Consider the following 20,058-nt stretch of genomic DNA (forward strand, 5'->3'; position numbering starts at 1 on the left):
TTATAGAAAATGTTTACATTCAACAATCTAAGATTGTAATATTTTGGATATCATAACCATTTTTTAAAAACGTGAGAACCGCCACAGGACGAGGAAGAAATTGGTGTTGTGTGTGTGCGCTACTTTCCCAAACCAGATATTCATTGCAGTACCAAGACTGACCTGTGAGAGGCGGTATGGTGCCACAGGGCATCCACACTGCCAAAAATAATAATAATAATAATAATAATAATTTAAAAAAAAAAAAGCTAAACACATTTCGAGCGCCCTTGTTTTCCATGACTTTTATTGTGAAGGATGTTGTAAATGAAGCATAAACAACAAATTCCTGAGAAAGAAAGGAAAATGAAAGTTGATAAGGCTGTTAAAGGTGGTGCATTCATTGAAACAGCAGCCAGGAGCAGCGGAAAGTCGGACTAAAATACCTCAATCGCGGCAACACAAAACTGCCATTCAAGAGATATACGACACAAATATGTTTTCCTGGGGCAAAGAAAACATGTCATCATATTATAATCCACGTTTCACGTTTGTATGACTTGACCCTAAAGGGATTTAGCATCTGGGGGCACAAACAAAACTAAAACCTCATTATCATCATTATTATTAATATTATATGTTGACCCTAAAAGGAGCAGCTTACATTCCTGTTTACAAGTACACAAGCAGAATCGTTGTGATGTTTGTACAATCATTCATTGGCATTGCGGGAGAAAACAGTCCGTTTGCAACAGGGACACCCACGTACATTCTGTACACTAAATGCCTGTCCTTACGTGGTTATGAATTAAGGCACTGAAATTGGACAGGCTGTGGGGAGGCAGCGGGTTCGAGGGTTCTTTAGGCGCTCACTGGTCAATTCATTAGGTACACCTTAGAAGATCCTGTAGACGTGATAAAGCTCAGTTTTGAGTGACACAGTCCAACAGATGCTTGTTTAATGTTTATTATTGTGGTGTAAAACTGACAATTTAGTTACCTTATTTACAACAATTATTATATTCAAATCACAATACCTTTTGTAGATTTATAATTACTTTTTTTTTTTTTTTTGACAAGTTCACTTGAATAACAAGAAATGTCCAAATAGGACATAGAAATAAAATATTAAGACATTTATTCAATATTGGGGATTGACCCCCACCCCCACCCCCCGCTATTAGTTTCTTTATTAATATTTTAATATATTAATCTTCTATTTTGGTTATCCTCACTGGGATTGCTATATTTGCATAATGATATCTAATGAACTAATATTTTAAGTACTTGAAAAAAAATGAATGTTAGAAACAATGTAGTTCTACACCAGTGCAACCACAATAATAAACACATTATTGAATATAAAATTGAGCATTTTTATTAAGGTTTTTTTTTTTTTGGACTACTATACCTAATAAAGTGGTCAGTGAGTATATGCCATACGTGTATGTGACAAAACACACACAAAGCGCGACTCATTGAGCTCGACTGTATATCATGACAGTCCATCAGTTGCAGGTTTGGTGCTTTTGGTAAGCAGTCTTTTGAGTTTTGTTCCTCCATCAGGGTCACGAGACAGAATCTCGCGATGCTTGTTTGCGTCCACGTGTGCAACTAACTGGTGCGCAGTGGTGAGGTAAGTCATTGCAGAGCAGGGGCAGTGACTATACAACATACATTGGAAATCCTGGAGGTCCTTTTGTTTAGCTTAATAGCTGCATGCTGAGGGGACTTTTGGACAGTTTGATGATATGAATAGCCAAAAAGGCAACAACGTCTCACTCTCCTGTCATTTGTCACATAAGTGTCCACTTGGGATAAACACCACCATCTCCTATTTGGTTTACGCTACAGAACAGAAAAAGAAACAGAAAGATAGGATTAGTTTGATTAAGTCTTGGAGATTTTGTGATCACTCTTGCAGTCTGCTCACTGGATGCAACACAAGGTACACCAACACATCCAATCTCACAAAAAATGTTTGTAGAAATAATTTCATGGGACATATTACCTTAATGTGAAATATACGGTATAAAAATGTTTTCCTATAAGACATTTTCAAGGGATACTTCACTTATTTAGCCCATTATAGCAATAAAAAGTTAATATTTTTTTAGATAATTAATTTAATACTTTAATTATTTTTCATGCACAATTAGTACCTTTAAAAACACATTTTGCAACTTGCTGTCAACTGAAAATGACAAAGGCTCAGGTAACCAATCAGTAGTAGATAGTTGAATGCGGTTAATGTTAAATACAAAAATATTAAGTTAAAAATGTGGAATTTATGTAAGAAAACCACAAAAATGTTCAGTTAATGCTGATGGTTGTTAATGCATGTGCACCTTATATTGTGGCCTATGAGAGGACACTATTAATAAATGAAACCAGCAAATTTGATGCGAAATTGATGAATCGCGAGTCACCATCTCACTTGCTAACCCCGATCTCTCTTTTTTTTTTTTTTTTTTTTTTTTTTTTGGTTCCATGCTTACCGTCCAGATGGCTCATTGTTTCCTCCTGACCACCTGCTTGAGGTGGAGCTCGCTCTCGGCCGCCACAATAGGCAGCTCGTTCTTCAGATGGTAGGCGATAAGGTGGCTGATGCTCTCAAATAACATGTCTTTGGTCCGGACCTTTTATGTGAGGAAAGTGCCACAAAGAAATTTGCAGGTCACATGAGGTGGGTACAAGAAGGCAAAAAAAAAATGTACTTAAGAGCCCTAGATTGACTTGACTCACCACTCCCTCAGGGTCAACTAGTAGCAGATGTTTTGGCAGGCCGCAGTGCATGCCCGTCAGCACGTATTGGCCCTGGTTGGTGGTGCTTTCCCGCACGAGGAAGTCTCCGTCTCGGACCAGCAGCTTCTCGGCATCCCGTCGGCTCATGCGGCTGTGGTACCAGGTCTCCCGCCGAAGCTGCTCCTCATTGGGGGCCACCGGGGCCCGACGCCGTGGAGGGCTGGGCCACTGGTCCTCCAGTAGCTGCACGCCGTCGGCCGCAGTTGCGCCGCCGGCCTCGTGCAGTTTTAGGGCGTCCTCGAAAGGCCCTGCAGGGGACCGTGAGTGAGAAATAACTTGGGCGTGTCCACTAAAATGGAGTAAATAGCAGTTATTTGCAAATTATCCTAAAAAAAATGTTAATATAATTTAAAATATTTAAAAATGTCTGGAAATAAATGTATAAAATACTCTCCCTACTTCTACAAAAATATTAGTCATTCAATCAAGATGTCAGGACTTACTCATGTCAAAGAGGTCCTTCTTGGGACTGTCGGGCCCCCTGGCCCCTCTCTGTCCATCGGGTCCCTGAGCCAGAGAATCCAAGTTTTCCAAACTCTGCGTGTTCACATACTGATGCTCCTCGTAGTCTTTATTACCAGGTGGTTGGCCATCAGCGCAAAGATAACCATCTAACATAAAATATATATATATATATATGTATACAGTATTAGGTAGATGGCTTTCCCTAGTTAAGAGGTCGTCAAAGTAGGATTTGTGTAGGAATTCAAAATGTCCACAAAATGTAATTTACACTAAGGAGTTTTCAAAACAATATACTATAAATCCAAAACAAATGTGTGCAGTATGTGTTAAGTATAAAAACATTGTCATTCAAAAGTTTGGGGGTCAAGAACAGAACTGCTTTTACTACATTGATGTCTACACTTAATTTCCGGTTAAATAAATAAAAAAAACACAAAAAAACCCATAAATAATTAAATAAATAAATAAATAAATAAATAAAATATTTAAAAAAAATAGAATGACATTTGTAATGGACTTTTTTTTTTTCTTTTTCTTTTTTTTAATACTATTAAACTTTGTATTTTCAGGTAATCCAATGGATGTCCTTCCAAGCGTCCGTATTGCGTAATGTTCCTCATTTGGCCACTGAGTGTCTCACCTGCGCCACTGCTTGCATCCGCTTCCCAATGAAGTTCATAGCAGAGCTGACTGGCATGGTGAGCAGCTTGCTCCCTTTTTGCTGGTGAGCCCATCTACACAGACAAACACACGCTCACTATCAAACTTTCAGAAACGAGCCATCCATCCTTAATAATGCATGAACATCTCTCTCATCGCCGCCACCGCGCCATAATGTAGTTTGGAGGCACTCTATTTGAAACCCAAGCCACAGCATGTTTTCCCTCTCGCCCAGGGTCAGCGGATCAAGTGAGTCATATTTGTCTTTGGGCAATTAAGGTGCGGCAACATCACAAGCTGTGAGTGAAGTGAAGGGAGTGTGTTTGTTTTTGGAACTCAGCGGCCTTCAACTGAATAGTATCACACTGGGAGGTATTTATTTTTTATCTTTTGTTTTGGTTACTTTAGTTCAGTGAATCCCAACCACTGCGCCACGATACGTTAGTATGCCGTTTAAGATCATCATTTCTGCTGTGGGAAATTATTTCTGTGCTTGCTAAAAATTTGGGGTGTCAAAATGAGTGCGTTAATTTTTTTAATGCGCAATTATGACCGCCCTTTACATGGAAAGCCTGTAATGGGGGAATTACAATCGGAATGTAGCAGACGCATCCACGGCAAAGTTTACCAGTAATAAATATGAAGGGATCCTTGACTCATTGAGACGTTTTCAGCAGTAAAAAGTTACTATTTTGTCTATATTTAATGTGGTAACTTGTACATGTACAATTAATACCTTTTAAAAAGTAATTTTTCTACTTGCTGTCGACTGATGATGACATCACCCGTGCTGAGGAAGTAGGTAACAGCCAATCATGGCACAGTCTACTGATCAAACCCAGGTGAGCCATGATTGGCCGTTACCTACTTCCTCAGCACGGGTGATGTCATCATCAGTCGACAGCAAGTAGAAAATTACTTTTTAAAGGTATTAATTGTGCATGAAAAATAATGAAGTTATCAAATTAATTCAGGACAAAATATGAACTTGTCAGTGCTGAAAATTGTTCAATGAGTCAAATATCGCTTTCATAATAATGCATATATTTGTGGAGACTGGGGTCAAGTTGTGTTTTACAATTTTAAAAGTGTGCAGAGTTTCACAAGTTACTTCATGTTAAAGAAATAGCTAGCTCTTAAAATGAAAAGAAAAATGCACTGAGCTGTCACCAACTTCTTAAAAATGCAATTATGCCATCTAGTGGCAGAAAAAATGACAAAACAAATCGATATCACACTCACTTTTTACAGTCCAGTACATCATTTTAATTTTAACTCATTTTTATGAATTATGAAATTACTGTATCAATGACTAAAACATGTAGCCATATTTATATTTAACATTTTTTTTCAAGACTACAGCAACAAGAGTATGAAACTGAGGAAAAAATATTGTATATTTTATTGTACATTTAGAACAGATATAAAATTTGAGATTAATGGCTCGTTAACTATTGAAGTTGTGCAATTAATTCCAATAAAAACTAATTATTTGAATTCCTGCTGACACCCCTGCTAAAAATGCACCTTTAACAAACATAAAATGTACTGTATGTCACTGAATACATTCCAAAATAATGGCTCATATTTAGAAAAACTGTTAGTCCCGTTACCTAACAATTTACTGTCACTCACGAACAACTATTTTGAGTCAAAGCTCCATCCCACCTGTCCCCATTCGATCAATCACCTGTTGTGCCGCCCTGCTTTGTGGCTGTGTGAGGATGTGAGCTAGCTGAGATCTACTCGGCCGCAATCTGGAGTCCACCACCCCGCCGACAGGAGGCTCCTTGCCCGGGATGCTGTTGTAGTAGTCGTGTTCGGAGAAGTCGTCGTCCTCCCCCCACACCGGCTCCTGTGTCCTGGTGGACCTGAGGAAACAAACGGCGCATTAATTAACAGCCACGCGCACTACACAACCGATTGGATACGCTCTATTTTAGTATCACTCGGTCTAGCCTGAAGTCTAGTTTCCATTTAATAATTATTTAGCTTTTTTTTCTTTATTTTTTATTTTTTTATTTTATTTTATTTTTTAAACGGGGATGGCAAAGTCTAGTCTTTAATGTGGCCCGCACAAATTCACTTACATTGTTACATTAATTACATTTTTAGTTAATCAAAAAGTTTCAGTATTTCTTTGTTTTTGTTATTTTTATAATCTGATTTAAAAATATTTTTTATTCCACATTCTAATATAAAAAGTAAAATAAACATTTTTGTACTATTATTAAATAATTGGTTAATTAATTATAAGTAAATGCATTACACAATAAATTATTATTATTATTATTATTATTATATTTTCCATTTATTTATCTTATTAAATAATTGGCTTTTTTTTATTTTTTTTTATTGTTTATCTAAGCAAGTACTACTGTATTTTTCAGGCTATAAATCGCTCCAGAGCTAAGTGCACCATTTTTTATTTTTATTTTTAAATTAAAATAGACATGACATTTTAACTCTCTTACAAATGATCTGGCCCACCTCTCTGTTGTTGTTTTTTTACATCAAATGTGGCCCTTGAGCACGGAAGTTGTTGGTCCATCCTCCTGCTTAATGAGGTTGTATCAATAGTACCAATAATAACAACGATGTAGGCGTTCAATTGGATTAAACCAATCAGACGTCATCTCCACATCCGAATATGATTCTACTTAGGTCTGCCGAACATTGATAAGTGCTGCTGGATGGAAGGACTGCAGACAGGACTAGTGTGTGTGGGGGTGTGTGGGGGTGTGTGTGTGTTATAATGGGAATGAGTGTTATGTTCTGGAGTTGGATCCCAAAAACGCAGACACAAATAAGATTTTAACTCTTTATTCGCATAACATCGAGAGGCGTAGAACAAACTTGACTAGACGAGAAACCACAAGAATGTATCGAGAATCACGAGACGCTAAGCTAACTTGGGCTGTGGAGGTGCACGGGAAGAAAAATCCGACGAAAACACACACTTCTCTGTCAGGCTTATATAGACCACATGTGGGTAACAGGACTGACATGGAATTATCTGATTGGCTGTTGACTAGATAAAGAGATTCAAGATTCTTGACACCACATAGTGTCTTACCAGTTGAAACTAGATGCTGATTACATCAGTTCAAAACAGACACGACCTCACGGTCATGACCCAAACATAACCCTTGCATGACCCTAGTCGTGACAATGAGAATGAGTCTTCCGTACATTAGCAGTTTTTTGTTCCGTTTTGTTTTTTGTTTTTCTCATAGGTTGCTTTGTCAAATGCAGTTTGACAGGAAGTCTGCCATTTTGGTTTTAGAGAGGCTATGTTCAGAATGAATTCATTCAAACTCATGTTAAATGGTAGTCAACATACACCCGGCACCATTTAGAATGCTTCTAAATAACCCCAAAATAAAGTTCAGCTACCATCTTAGAGTAAAAAAAATAAAATAAAAATAAAAATCTCAATGTTCAAACGTGCCAGTCATTAAATATACCATGGAACACAGAGAATATAGTCATCATCATAAAGCAGATGAGCAACACTGAATGAACTGCAGGAATTTATCACTGCAAGCAAAACTCGAACATCTGAACTTTACATGGGGTTACTCCTACTCACCTGTCCAAAGATGTCAGCGTCTTGGGCGGACTGTGCAGATACTGTTTGAACTGCAGTTCGAATGCTTGGCCGATGGTACTGATGACACTTTGGGCCAAACCGTCCGAGCACTCCAGAATGTGACACGCTGGCAGAGAGGGACGACACAAGCCAATCGGTCCGCTGTGAGTTGAATTAAAAGACATCAACTTGAGATGCTCGTGGGGTTTTATGCTCGGACACGCTACCTCTCTGATTCACTGGGTCTTTTGCCACGTACGCAACATAGTCGGGCGTGTCCTGTAAAAATGATAGACAAAGGCTTTAAGGGAAAGATGGTTAGACAAAATGGCGAGCAAATACTTGACTCACTGTGTCTCCACCAGATGCGAATGAGATGGACTGCATGGGGTGGTGTGCTAACATCTGGTAGACAATCGGGGGGAAAAAAGATTTTTTTTAAATTAATTTTTACATTTTGAAGACTGGGTGTTTTTATTGCCTTGAAATTTGGAGTTCTGTCACTATACGTCACTGTCATAGACAGATGAAGAAAGATGCAACATGATGTACCTGTCGCGTGGTAGGAATAAGCAGTCCCAGCCCGTCGATGGAAATATTGACAGCGATGCTCATGCCGGCAAAACGCAGGTTGCTCTTTCCCATGATGGATTGGAGAGCTTTGTTCACAGCCTACATAATGACAATGAGTTGAATGAACTCTTAACACGACAGCAAAGAGATGTCATGTGTCACCAACGTGACTCTTGCATACAATATGCAAAATATGATCATTAGAATGGAGGATGAGAATAAATTGACGACTGACCTTTTTTCTCCATGCACTTTTTCCACCTGGCACAGCGTCACAGAGCCTGTTGATGGCCTCCCTAATTAGTGGAATGAAGAAAGGTCAGAGTTCAAGTTATCCGATTGATGAGGCCCACCAATCAATCACTGTCAGATGTGATGAAGATTGATGCCCACTGGTCACTTCATTAGGTACAATTTTGCACATTCAAATGATATCTCAAAATGTTTTACCTTCTTAAAAATGTAAAGCAAAGTGTTGATGGTGTTGTGTGAAACAGAAGTAGATTTTGGAGAAACAAAATCGATGTCAATATTTATATTTAAAAAAGTCAAAGATTAGATTTATTTGTAAAAAATATTTTACAAAAAAATACTCGTTTTTTTTATCATTTTCCCCAAAAATCTTAAATGATATTATGAAATTAATAAGAATATACATTTAATATAATTTTAATATTTAATCTACTTGAATTTGGTTTATTAAAATATTGCAATTGCATTTGTTAAAAATATTTTAAAGAAAAAAAGGATTTATTTTTGTCATTGTATTAAAAATGCAACACATTTTTAAACTACTTAAAATATTTTTATTACAAGTTTAAAATATCAGATTTATTTGTTAAAATATATTTAAGTCACACTTTTAAATGTTTATCAAAAATAACAAATAATAGATTTTAAAATACCGGTATTTTTAATATTTAAAATCAACTTTGAATTGTTCTTATTTATTTATTTTAATTTAATTTATTGAACATATAAACAGATGAACAGCAGAGATAAGGGAAAAAAAACAACAACGATCAAAAGAGAAGAAAATCCCAATAAAATAATCATTCAATCAATCATAACTTACATGTTCAAAAGGGAGTAGGAAGAAGTTAGAAACTTATCTCGTCCTACCCCTTTTACTAAATATATTTAAACTTATTTCATTATTAATACAATTCTAATTTACTATTATTAAAATGAAATATATAACCCAAGTTATATATATACACACAAGTGCACTTAAACATATTCCCATTTGCCAAAAACATATATACATAAATTTCCTAAACATATACCATAATACCTATCTAAATCATTTACACATACTCACATGTACAATTTTCATATTCTGGTCTGACATAGGTAATTTTTTTTAACTTTACTTTTAAACATTTTTTTAAACTCCAGCATTGAGTCACAATTTTTCAGTTCAATTCCCAAATGATTCCATAAATTAACACCTTTTACAGATACACACCTTTGCTTAATATTTGTTCTTGTTTTGGGTTTTTTGTACACACTTGTACCCCTTATATCATAAGGACTGTGTCTAATTTCAAATAACTTCTGAGTACTGTGGCAGAGTAAATTGTTATAAACTTTATACATTATTTGTGCTATTTTAAAATCCACCAAGTCATAAAATTTCATTGCATTTAATTTAATAAATAGTGAATGTGTTGGTTCTGTATATTTTGATCGGTTAATAATTCTTATAGCTTTCTTTTGCAATTTGAAAACGGTTTTGGTATTTTATTATAAAGTAGGTTTATTTTTTGTAATATTTTACAATAAAATATAAATCCAATATTTATAACTTATGTCACAAGAAATTAGATTTTTTTTTTTCTACAAATTGATTGGACTAATATACTTTTAACTAGCTAAAAGTTCTTTTTTTAATGGCACAATTTATGAATATCTTTAATATTGAGGTTCTATTTGTGTTTTGTGTTATGAATCTGATGGTTATTCAATTTATTTATTTATGTATTTATTTATTTATTTTCACTCGCCAACTTCTTGTTACTAATTTACTAATGTACAAATTATTTACTTGTATACAAAAAAAAATACTTGTATACACACTTAAAATGTTTGCTTTGTTCTTGTTTTCTTATCTTATTCTTTATTGCACGACCGATTTCTGTTTCATGTACAGCACTTTGTATACATTATGGATAAATGGCAAAAAAAAAATGGTGTTGGATTTTGCAAGTGTACCTAATGAAGTAGCCAATATTAAGTGAGGTCCCATATCACGATGAAAAGATCTGATTCCATCACGTACGGAAAAAAAATTTTTTACGCCCTTGTTAAACAGCCAAATGATGAAAATACCAAGTGTGAGTTGCTTAGCCGTGGCATTTTCCACATTTACAAGGAAAACCGTCACAGAGAGCCTCCTAGGAATGACGAGCAAATGGGACGCTTGTGTCTGTGTCAGGCGGTGGGAGGGAAACAGACGCTCATTGCCTCGCTGTCATGGGACGCCAGGGACGGCAGTCAAGAACCCGCCGGCCCCTATCGAGTGGCTCGTAAATATTTAAAAAGCAGCAGCAGTCCCAGGCTTTTGTCTTGAGTAAAGGTCTCAGCCCCCCCTCCTCCTTACACAACAGCGCTGAATGTTTCACGCTGGTGAGGGCAGCCATTGTTGTTGTTTTGGTCCGCACTCAGGCCCATAAGATGTTGAGTGTTGCTGTTTAACACCACTGACAAAGACGCCAATGTCAGATGGCGACGTGGATAATGAACTACATTCTTGAGATTGACGTCACAATTTGCGTTGCGCAAAATCAGCTCCATTGATTGGATGATTCTCAAGTTTGAATCAGTGTTCTTGTAGGCTGAAATGGGAACATTTTTACGAGTGTGGTGTTGTTTAGGGTTATTGTTGCATATGTGGTTGGGGGTACGCAATGATTAGTAGTCATGTTGAGGTTAGTGGTTGGGTTTGGAATTTATGTCTGATGCTAAGGTTAGCTGTTCGGGTCAAGGTGTCCACATATGTATTGTTGTTTGGTCCACCCCTCCACCTCCCTTGGATAAGCTCCGCCCTCCGACATTATCCAGCGGGTTCAACGGGGGACCGCTGCAGCTTTCCACAGTCATTAGTGAACATCATCAATAATAGATCCCAACCCCCCTCTATCACTCCATCACCGCTACACCCCCCCACACACACCACCACCACCCCCTTCACTTTAGCCTAGCAGGCTCGTATTACTGCCAATCGATTGAGAGAGAGAGAGAGAGAGAGAGAGAGAGAGAGAGAGAGAGAGAGAGAGATGAGGGTGGGAGAAAGTGAAGGAGTTGGAAAGGGGGCGGGAGTGCGTCTCCTGAGAGACTGAGGCCAGCTGTATACAACAATAACAACGTGTGTGTGTGTGTGTGTGTCGGGCCCAAAAACACAACAGCTTCTTGTGCCATTGTGCATCCTGTGACCTGACTTTGGACAGCAAATTGCATGCGAAACATTCCGTTTATTCCCAAAAACAACAGCTCCAAAAAGTGATCATCCAACATCTGGACAGAAAAACCTGAAATTGACACATCACGGTGAATGGTGATGTCATGACATCTAACGATTGAGTTAGTGAGGGTCTTACCTCGTCACCTGAGTGCGTGTATTGAAATCCAGGGAGCGCATTGACTTCAGCACTTCAATGCAGCCCATGTACTGCACACACAAACCAAGGAACAAAAAGTCATCATGTGTGAATACAATTAGGCCATTCACAAACTTGTTAGTTACACAATAAAGGGTAGGTTGGGGTTTCTTCTAGATTCAAAAGGAAAACATTGCATAATGCAATGCTGTCATCTCAGTGTCTATTTCCAACCCTGCATGATCTTTAATTCCACGAATAGTGCCTCATCCAGATGAGCAGCATCTTAATGGACGGCAGGCTGAGGTGCTAATGGCACCTTGACTGGATTAGAAGCACTAAAAGCTCCCAGGCACGGACAAACTGGAGAATCTCACGTCTGTGCTGGGAGTAAATTTGTGTCAGCGTGCGTTAGGATGCCCCTCATTTAACCTACTCATGTGCCTAAAGGTGCTAGAAAGCAGTGATTCCAAACCACTGGACTGGTCCGAAAATTATTAGCTTGCTACGAATAATGTATCTAATGTAACTAATATTTTTGTTTTAAGTTTAAAAAAAATAAATAAATAAATAAATAAACCTAACCCCTGGCAAATGTAAAAAAATAAACAATCTGGTGTTTTTTTGTTTGTTTGTTTTCCTTACTTACTTAAAACAAAAATCATCCTGACAAAAGAATACAAAAAAAAAAAAAAAAATCTGGTGTTTTTTTTTTTTTTTTTTGCTTAAAACAAAAATCATCCTGACAATACTTGTTTTTGTTTTTTGAATCCGGTGTTCTTTTTTTTTTTTTTTTTTTTTTCTTACTTAAAACAAAAATCATCCTGACAAAAGAATACAAAAAAAAAAAAAAATCTGGTGTTTTTTTTTTTTTTTTTGCTTAAAACAAAAATCATCCTGACAATACTTGTTTTTGTTTTTTGAATCCGGTGTTCTTTTTTTTTTTTTTTTTTTTTTCTTAAAACAAAAATCATCCTGACAAATGAATACAAAAAAAATAATAATAATAATCTGGTGTTCTTTTTTTCTCCCCATCTTTAAAGAAAAAAAATATATCTAGGCTACAGTAGATGCAAAAAAATAAATAAATAAAAGTTTCAAATTGTGTAATCATTACAGAGAAATCAAATCCCAAAAGTGGAAGAAGAAAAAAAGAATGTGGTTTTCCCATAACCAAAGGGTAGAGACAAAATGATTAAAATAGTTTGTTGGGGGGGGAAAAAAAATATCAGAGACTTTAATTTTCGGCCATATCGCCAAGCTCTACTAACAGGGCTTTCCAAGAAATCTGATATCATTTCATCGTCTAATAACATTTACAATTTAACGCCATGTGTAAAACTTAAGCAACAGCAAGATTGTGCTGTGATCATTTTCGGGGAAAGTCAATAAAAATACATTTGGTGGATTTGGGCATGTCACGAACAATTAAAAGAGGAAGGAAACAAAGCATAGTGAAATCAATTCTACAGTAAGACGTCCATTTTGTTGTTGGAATTTTGATGAATGAATCTTTTGGGTTTTTTTTTTAAACAAATGAAGCCTATTTAATTCCATAATAAGTGTAGGACATGTAGTCCAGAGTCAGCTATTATTACTAGGGCTTGACTAAAATAATGCAAACTTTACAAATTGTTTCGCTCTCACATGGACTATTGTACTGTAAAATATATGCAGCCGTTCTAACCATATGCATTATTGCATTCATCCAAGAGTGGGGAAATCGAGAGAGACCTTTGAGCCCGACTGCTTAATGAGCCTCCTAACGAAATTTGAAGATGGGGGAAGTCTTCCATCAGGCAAATTGACTCTTTTCTTTTTTCTTTTTTTTTTTTCTCCCCATTTCTTCACTGAATGCCGCCATTGTTGTTACACGCACACACATCTGCTGATACAACACATCCCGTCTTCCAGCCGGCCTATCAGCCCCCCTATCTCTTTGACTGCAGGGACTGTGACTTTCCAAGAAGTATTTCTCGGAAATTCAATAACGCTGTCATCCTATTTCGTCTTGCGTCACGCCTGCCATCTCTTACGAATGTTATTGTGTGCTTGTTTCTTTTATCACCACATCAGAATCTTTCGGAGTTTGAAATGGAAATGCTGTGCAATAATGTTACGATATAGTGGACAACACAAACACAAAGCTGCATCAGCTCAATGATTTGACCTTTATGAAAATGACAACGTTGCTGCTGACAAATATTTCATGAAAAATATTTGAATCAAAATGTTTTATTTACTTTTTTTTTTTTTAATGTAGAATAAAGTCAAACAAAAGAGTGGCAATCTAACAGAAATGTATTTGCAAAATGTGTGTTTCCAGTAATTTGTATCTTGGGGGAAATGTCAATTTATCCTTATTTTTATTTATTTATTTATTTATTTTACCCTAAAAAAAATGAATATTTTTTTAAATTCTGAAATTAAATTTAAATAAGACTTTTTTTTTTCTTGAAAGTATGTTGTATGCCTGTTTTTTTTAATTTAGAAAAAATACATCTTTCATATTGATGAACTACAACTTAATGTTTTTAAACATAACACTTTGTAACAAAAAAAAGCTTAATTTTAGCTTTTTTATTTATTTATTTTATTTATTTATTCTTAAACCGGTGAATTTTTATCTAAAATTCTTGAAAAAAAAAAAAAGAAAAAAATGGACTTTTTATCCCAGAAAAAAAATAGCTAGTTTATTCTCTTAAAAATAAATATTGACTTTTCTTCTTGGGAAACAAGAAATCTTAAAATATATATATGTATATATGACTCCCAGCTCGGAAAAAAAAGAAGACATTTACGTCAAAGAATGCGTTTTTTTTGTTTTGTTTTTTTTGTTTTTTGTTTTTTTGTTTTTTGTTTTTTACTCTAAACTACATTTTTTTAATTAAGAAAAATGCTACTTTACCCTAACTAATTTTTCTCTTGAAGATTCTTTGCATTTAAAAATGTGAATTTCATTTGATATAAGATTTAAAGTAATATTGGGGAAAAAAAGATTATTTTGTTACATCAGGCTTTTTAAATTCTAAAAAAATGATTATTTTTTTTTGCATTTTTAGGTGGCTTTTTTTTCTATTAAAAAAAAATATCTTTTATTTATTTATTTATTTATGATCATTTTTTTTCTGTTTGGCATTATCTCTCTTTTGTAGACTACAAGTACCTATACTATTATGAATGCCCCACCCCAAAACACCACTGTGTTATTTATACAAAACTTACCATAACCCATGTTATATACATTGTTTGAATTTTAATACTCCTTTAGTTTTCAAATACTGCATTGTAACATTTATAGAATTCACTAGTCCAAATTTGCTTGCTACAATCCACTTACATCAGGGTGAGGAAATAACGCATCAGATTGAGCAATGAGGCTGTTGGAACTCACTTGGCCATCTCCAAGATTGGAGTCCAACACATAATAGATTGTTTCATTGGGTGGAGTGTGAGTGTAACTGTTTAGGATGTCCACCGATTGCCAATGACATTATTACTTCCTAAACGAGAGCTTGCTCGCTGCAGTGCACTGCAAAGACTGTTGTAGTCACGTGAGGGCATCACTTTAGAATAACGCCTGCGTCTTTCCCCGGTTGACGAATGTGTATGGGTGTGACTGTGTTTGGGGCGAGAGCGTACGCTCTTAATAAATGGCCGAGCACGGCAGAAATCCATTGACACTAATATATGCAGAGAGTAGCTGTAATGCATGGATCTACATGTGCTTTGCACCTAAAAGTGTGTCCATCGTACTGATCGCAGATGGACGACCCCCCTACTCCCTCCCCCTCCCTTCGTGTTCCGACCTCCGTCCTGGACATCATATGACGCCAGTGACTGTGATTAAATGTAATTGAATAGAGGAATGAATGGTGCCTGGGTGATGCCATTAGAGAAGCATGCCTGTTCAGGAGCAACCACCCGGTCTCGTGGGCTCGTCGGGGGAGGGGGGGGGGGGGGGGTGTTGTTGGGACAATGGAGACATCAGGCAGCTTAGCAGCTTAGCGTAGCCGTAGCTGAATTTTCCTGTTTTTGAGAGATCATCAGAAGTACCCTAATTGGTCCAAAAAGATTGTAAATTTGTTCATCTAGCTATGCCAGCGAGGTCAGAAACATGCAATGCTCTTCCATTTATTTTCACTAAAACAACCCAATTCCCCAGTTTGATTTGCCCACATTTTCCTTGAGATCTCAAGAATGAATGTATCAAAGGGAGTTCACGTTTCTCTATCCAAACGTCCGCGCTTGCGTTGCCCTTTTAAAGACCCCGTTTTCCACACATGAATGTCAACAAATCCCGAGCAGGGCTCCCACAAGGTCAAAGTGAGGTGATCAAAGTGAACGTTTGTAACGGGTGTTGAGCATTTTGTTGATAGTATGATGCATGGCAACCATGCCAAACACACGCTGGGAAGGCGCTCGGACGCCGAGTCATCAATCTGGATGAAAAATGTGTTCCCAAGATCAGCCACATGCTCTGCATAATAAGTTGTCAGACACACTCTGGTTTTTCTGTCATTCTTATTTCTTGAGGATCAACTACGACATAATCTGGTTTTCTAGTCGTGCTTCCGTGACGATGTGAACTATGAAACACTTGTTTTATTTTGGTGTTGATGGACAGCTATGACATCTCATTTTGTTTGTTCAGGGAGTCTGACGGACGATTACACACTAATAATACTAATATATTTTTGTTTGTTTTGACACAGATATTGATAATCTTAGATTTTTAACTGCTTAGCATCTGTTGACTTGCAGCCTTTTTTTTTCTCAAAAATTGTTTTAAAGCATAGTGACCCCCTCTTCCATTTTTCTAGTAGAAAAAGTTTGGACGTCCCAACTCAAAATTGCCCACAGGTGTGATTGCGAGTGATTTGCGTCAAATAAATAACCCACAAAACAGGATTTTTTGGGTTGTGGGTAAGACTATTAATTTTGACCCAATTTTCTTGGCCTAAATGAATAATCTAAAAGGTTAGGTAAGATAGGGTTGGACTGTTTTTTGATCCAAATTGTTTTGTTTTTTATCCTTTTTTTTTTTGTTTTTTTTTTGTGCACTTTAAACGTTTTGGATTATTTATTTGACCCCCCCAAAAATTGTTTTTTGTTTTTTTTGTTTTTATCCCCCCCTTTTTTTTAAGAGTGCACTATAATTTTTTTTTTTTTTAATTATTTGACCACCCCAAAAAACTGGGTCAAATAAATAACCCACAAAACCACAGGATTTTTTTGGATTATGGGTTAGGCTTTTTTTTATTATTTTTTTTATTTTATTTTATTTTATTTTATTTTTTCTTACCCAATTTTTTGCACTAAATGAAGTTGGGTTGGCCTCCATGTTGGGTTATTTTTGACCCAACTGAGGATAAGATGTTCGCAAAATGGATGGATGGATGGATGTTTTTAAGAGTGCACTCGTTGGGTTATTTATTTAACCCAACATTTTGGGTCAAATGAATAATCTCCAAAACGTGATTTTTGTGGGTTAGAATTAGACTGTTTTTTACCCAACTTTTTGGGCTTTGAAAAAAAAAAAAGGGTCAGCCTCTTTTTGACCCATACTGTTTTTTTTTTTTGTTTTTGTTTTTTTTAAAGAGTACACTCTAATCTTTTTGGTTTCTTTATTTAACCCCAAAAATTCGGTCACATTAATAAACTAGAAAACATGATTTCTTTGGGTTGAAGGTTGAATTTTGGGGGCTAAATGATATTATATGATATTAAGTAATCCAAAAAGTTGTCTCAGTCCTATTATTTATTTATTTATTTATTTATTTATTTATCCTTGTTGGATTATAACCCAAATGTTTTTAGAGAGTATAGTCCCATGATGACATGATGACTGGGATAGGCTCTGACCCACCTGCTATCCTCTCGACAAGAGCTATAGAAAATAGATGGAAGGATGAATTTTCAAACAGAAGCGAATTCAAAGTGACTCTGGACTCACCCTGACGATGTAAGAGGCTCCCGGTCCTGCGATCTTCTTGTCCGGGTGCAACCATCCTTGAGAAGGCTTGTGGATGAAGCTGCCCTTCTGGCTGAAATCGTCCCCGCCGGGCCACACGCCCTCCACCCTCGTCCTGCGACTCATTCCCGATCTGGATCCTCCGCCGCCAGACCCCCCGGGGCTCGCCGTCACCTCCCCGAACCCGTGTCCAGACTGCGCCGCCACTCTCTGCCCGCGAATGGCCTGCAGAGAGCACGGGGTGACACACACCGGGTCACAGGAGTTGAGCACGGCGGCCAAACTGGCCACGGGGCCGCTGGCCATTAAGGACGCCCCGCTGTGCCTGTGCGAAGACGACGAGGAGGAGGAGGAAGGGGAGCCCTGGTGGGCGGCTTTGCTCGAGTCCTTGCTGGAGCTGGAACTGGAGCTGGAGTTGGACGGGCTTCGGCTGAGCAAGGAGTTGGAGAACTTCCACTGCGGCATCTTGGGGATGAGCATGCAGAAGGTGGTGGCGCCGTCCTGCTCCCCGTCCAGGCAGGGCGAGTCGGCCAGAGCCGCGGCCCCGGAGGACCTGGCGGCGGAGTCCAGGGGGGGCAGGGGGAGGCCGGGGGCCGAGGGCGGGACCACCGGGGTGGCCACGACTTTGCCGCTCATGGCTAAGCTCTGCATCAGGTCATCGGAGGAGGACGTCACAGACTCGTTGCGAAAGCGGTCATACTTTGGCTTCAGGAGCATGCCCGGAGGATCCACCTGAAGAAGCTCGGTGTTGGGGATGGGGAGGGAGAGGGGGGGATAGGGGAGGGAGGGGACGGGGTGATACAGGACAATCTTCCAGGCGGAGGCTTCTTATATCCAAGTCGGTGGGAGTGATCCCGTTCCGCGCACACGCTGCGCTGTTGTCATGCCGCTCCTTGCACCTCCTGTGTGAGCAGCAGTGCTCCTAACTCACACACTGCCTTGGGCCGGCTCGCTTGAATTGCATCGGGCGCTCGCCACCCCCCTCTCTCCCTCTCCTACTGCGGATGATGTCATTGGCTCTTTTCACCCTGCCCTGCCCATGCTCTTTGACAGCATTAGCTAATCACATCTGTCCTTTTGCCACATGCACGCACACACGCACGTTTGGCTTTTTATCATAGTGGGGATATCTCATTGACATAATGCATTTCCTAGCCCCTTACCCGAACCTTAACCATCACAACTGATTGCCTAACCCTAACCCCAACCAAAATCCAATTCAAACCTAAACTCTAAAACCAACCCTTGACCCTCAAAAAGAGGTCTGAACTTGTGGGGTCCACCAATATGGTCCCCATAATGGTACTTAAACCAGGAATTATGGACTCCATAATGTAGCAAAACAAAAAACAAACACTCACTCACTCACTCACTCACTCACTGTCATGACTGGGTCATGACGGGGTTAAGTTTGGGTCATGCAAGGGTTATGTTTGGGTCATAGCCGTGAGGTCAAGTGTCTGTTTTGAACTTATGTAACCGGCATCTAGTTTCAACTGGTCTTAAGCTATGTGATGTCATGAGCTATGTGTATTATTGTATCAAATATTTACATTTTCTATTAGACCAAGTTTAGTTACAAAGCATCTCATAATGTCAGTTGTTTTAATGGATCCACACCCTTATTGTTATGCTTTTCTCATTTGCTCCCAAAAACGTATAAATACGTTATATTTTTAATGTTTTAAGTGTAGTGTCCCAAAGATGTATTATACGTTTTTTTTAATGTTTTTTTTTTTAATGCTAGAGCATACAGAAGGCTTTGATGCAGCCTCTCAACTACAAATAACGGTTGAAGAAATTGTAGTTATTACACAAACGGCCAGCAGGTGGCAACAGAGTATAAGAGCTCAACCAGGACCATGTTGAAAAAAAGCTCAATTACTCACAATTCTAAATAGATTTGTAAATAATAATGAGACTTAGCTATATTCTAATGCTAATTGCTGCAAAACAGAAACAGAATTATACTTTTTTCCTGAAAGAAGAGACATTAATCTTTCTTTTGGTAGGCTCCCAGTTTTTTTTATAGCAATAGAACACAATATTCTGTGGGTCTTGCAATATCGGTCAAAATCCAGTAAAACAGCCAGGAGTGAAGGGGATTGCTTCTTTGAAAATGGTTGGGAGTGCATTCATGTAGCTGAAATATTAATAGAACGTGCAGGTGTACAGAATGCAGGGAAATGTAACGCAACTTAAATTTATATTATTAAGCGTTTCAGTGGATCCCAGAGCTGCAAGTCTTGACTAGATTTGGATTTTTGTGCTCAGGAAACACACAGTTAAACTTGTAGCTCGCAAGAAGCATGTTAAGTACAAATGAAAATCAGATGAAATATGAATTTGAATGATACAAGCATGCAAAATAAAGCAAGATCCTCTTGTACAATAACACTAAACAAATGTCA

General features: G+C 37.8%; 1 protein-coding gene across 2 annotated transcripts; it reads right to left on the bottom strand.

Annotated features, from left to right (window-relative positions):
• Window positions 1-269: 269 nt before the first annotated feature.
• On the bottom strand, window positions 270-19,911 carry shc2 (SHC (Src homology 2 domain containing) transforming protein 2). Of its 2 annotated transcripts, XM_077533854.1 has the most exons (13): window positions 17,630-19,911; window positions 11,674-11,744; window positions 8,310-8,370; window positions 8,054-8,173; window positions 7,853-7,906; window positions 7,729-7,780; window positions 7,502-7,628; window positions 5,600-5,780; window positions 3,890-3,983; window positions 3,228-3,395; window positions 2,725-3,032; window positions 2,478-2,618; window positions 270-1,827 (listed from the first exon to the last, which is right to left on the bottom strand). In XM_077533854.1, exons 1-12 carry the CDS (start codon window positions 18,362-18,364, stop codon window positions 2,490-2,492), a joined length of 2,100 nt encoding a protein of 699 aa, XP_077389980.1. In that variant the 5' UTR covers window positions 18,365-19,911; the 3' UTR covers window positions 270-1,827; window positions 2,478-2,489. The 2 variants fall into 2 exon arrangements, with proteins under 2 accessions (XP_077389980.1, XP_077389981.1); XM_077533855.1 differs by lacking the exons at window positions 270-1,827; window positions 2,478-2,618 and having other exon boundaries at window positions 2,864-3,073.
• Window positions 19,912-20,058: the final 147 nt, after the last annotated feature.

This window comes from Festucalex cinctus, chromosome 10 (genome assembly GCF_051991245.1).
Source record: "Festucalex cinctus isolate MCC-2025b chromosome 10, RoL_Fcin_1.0, whole genome shotgun sequence".
NCBI lineage: Eukaryota > Metazoa > Chordata > Actinopteri > Syngnathiformes > Syngnathidae > Festucalex > Festucalex cinctus.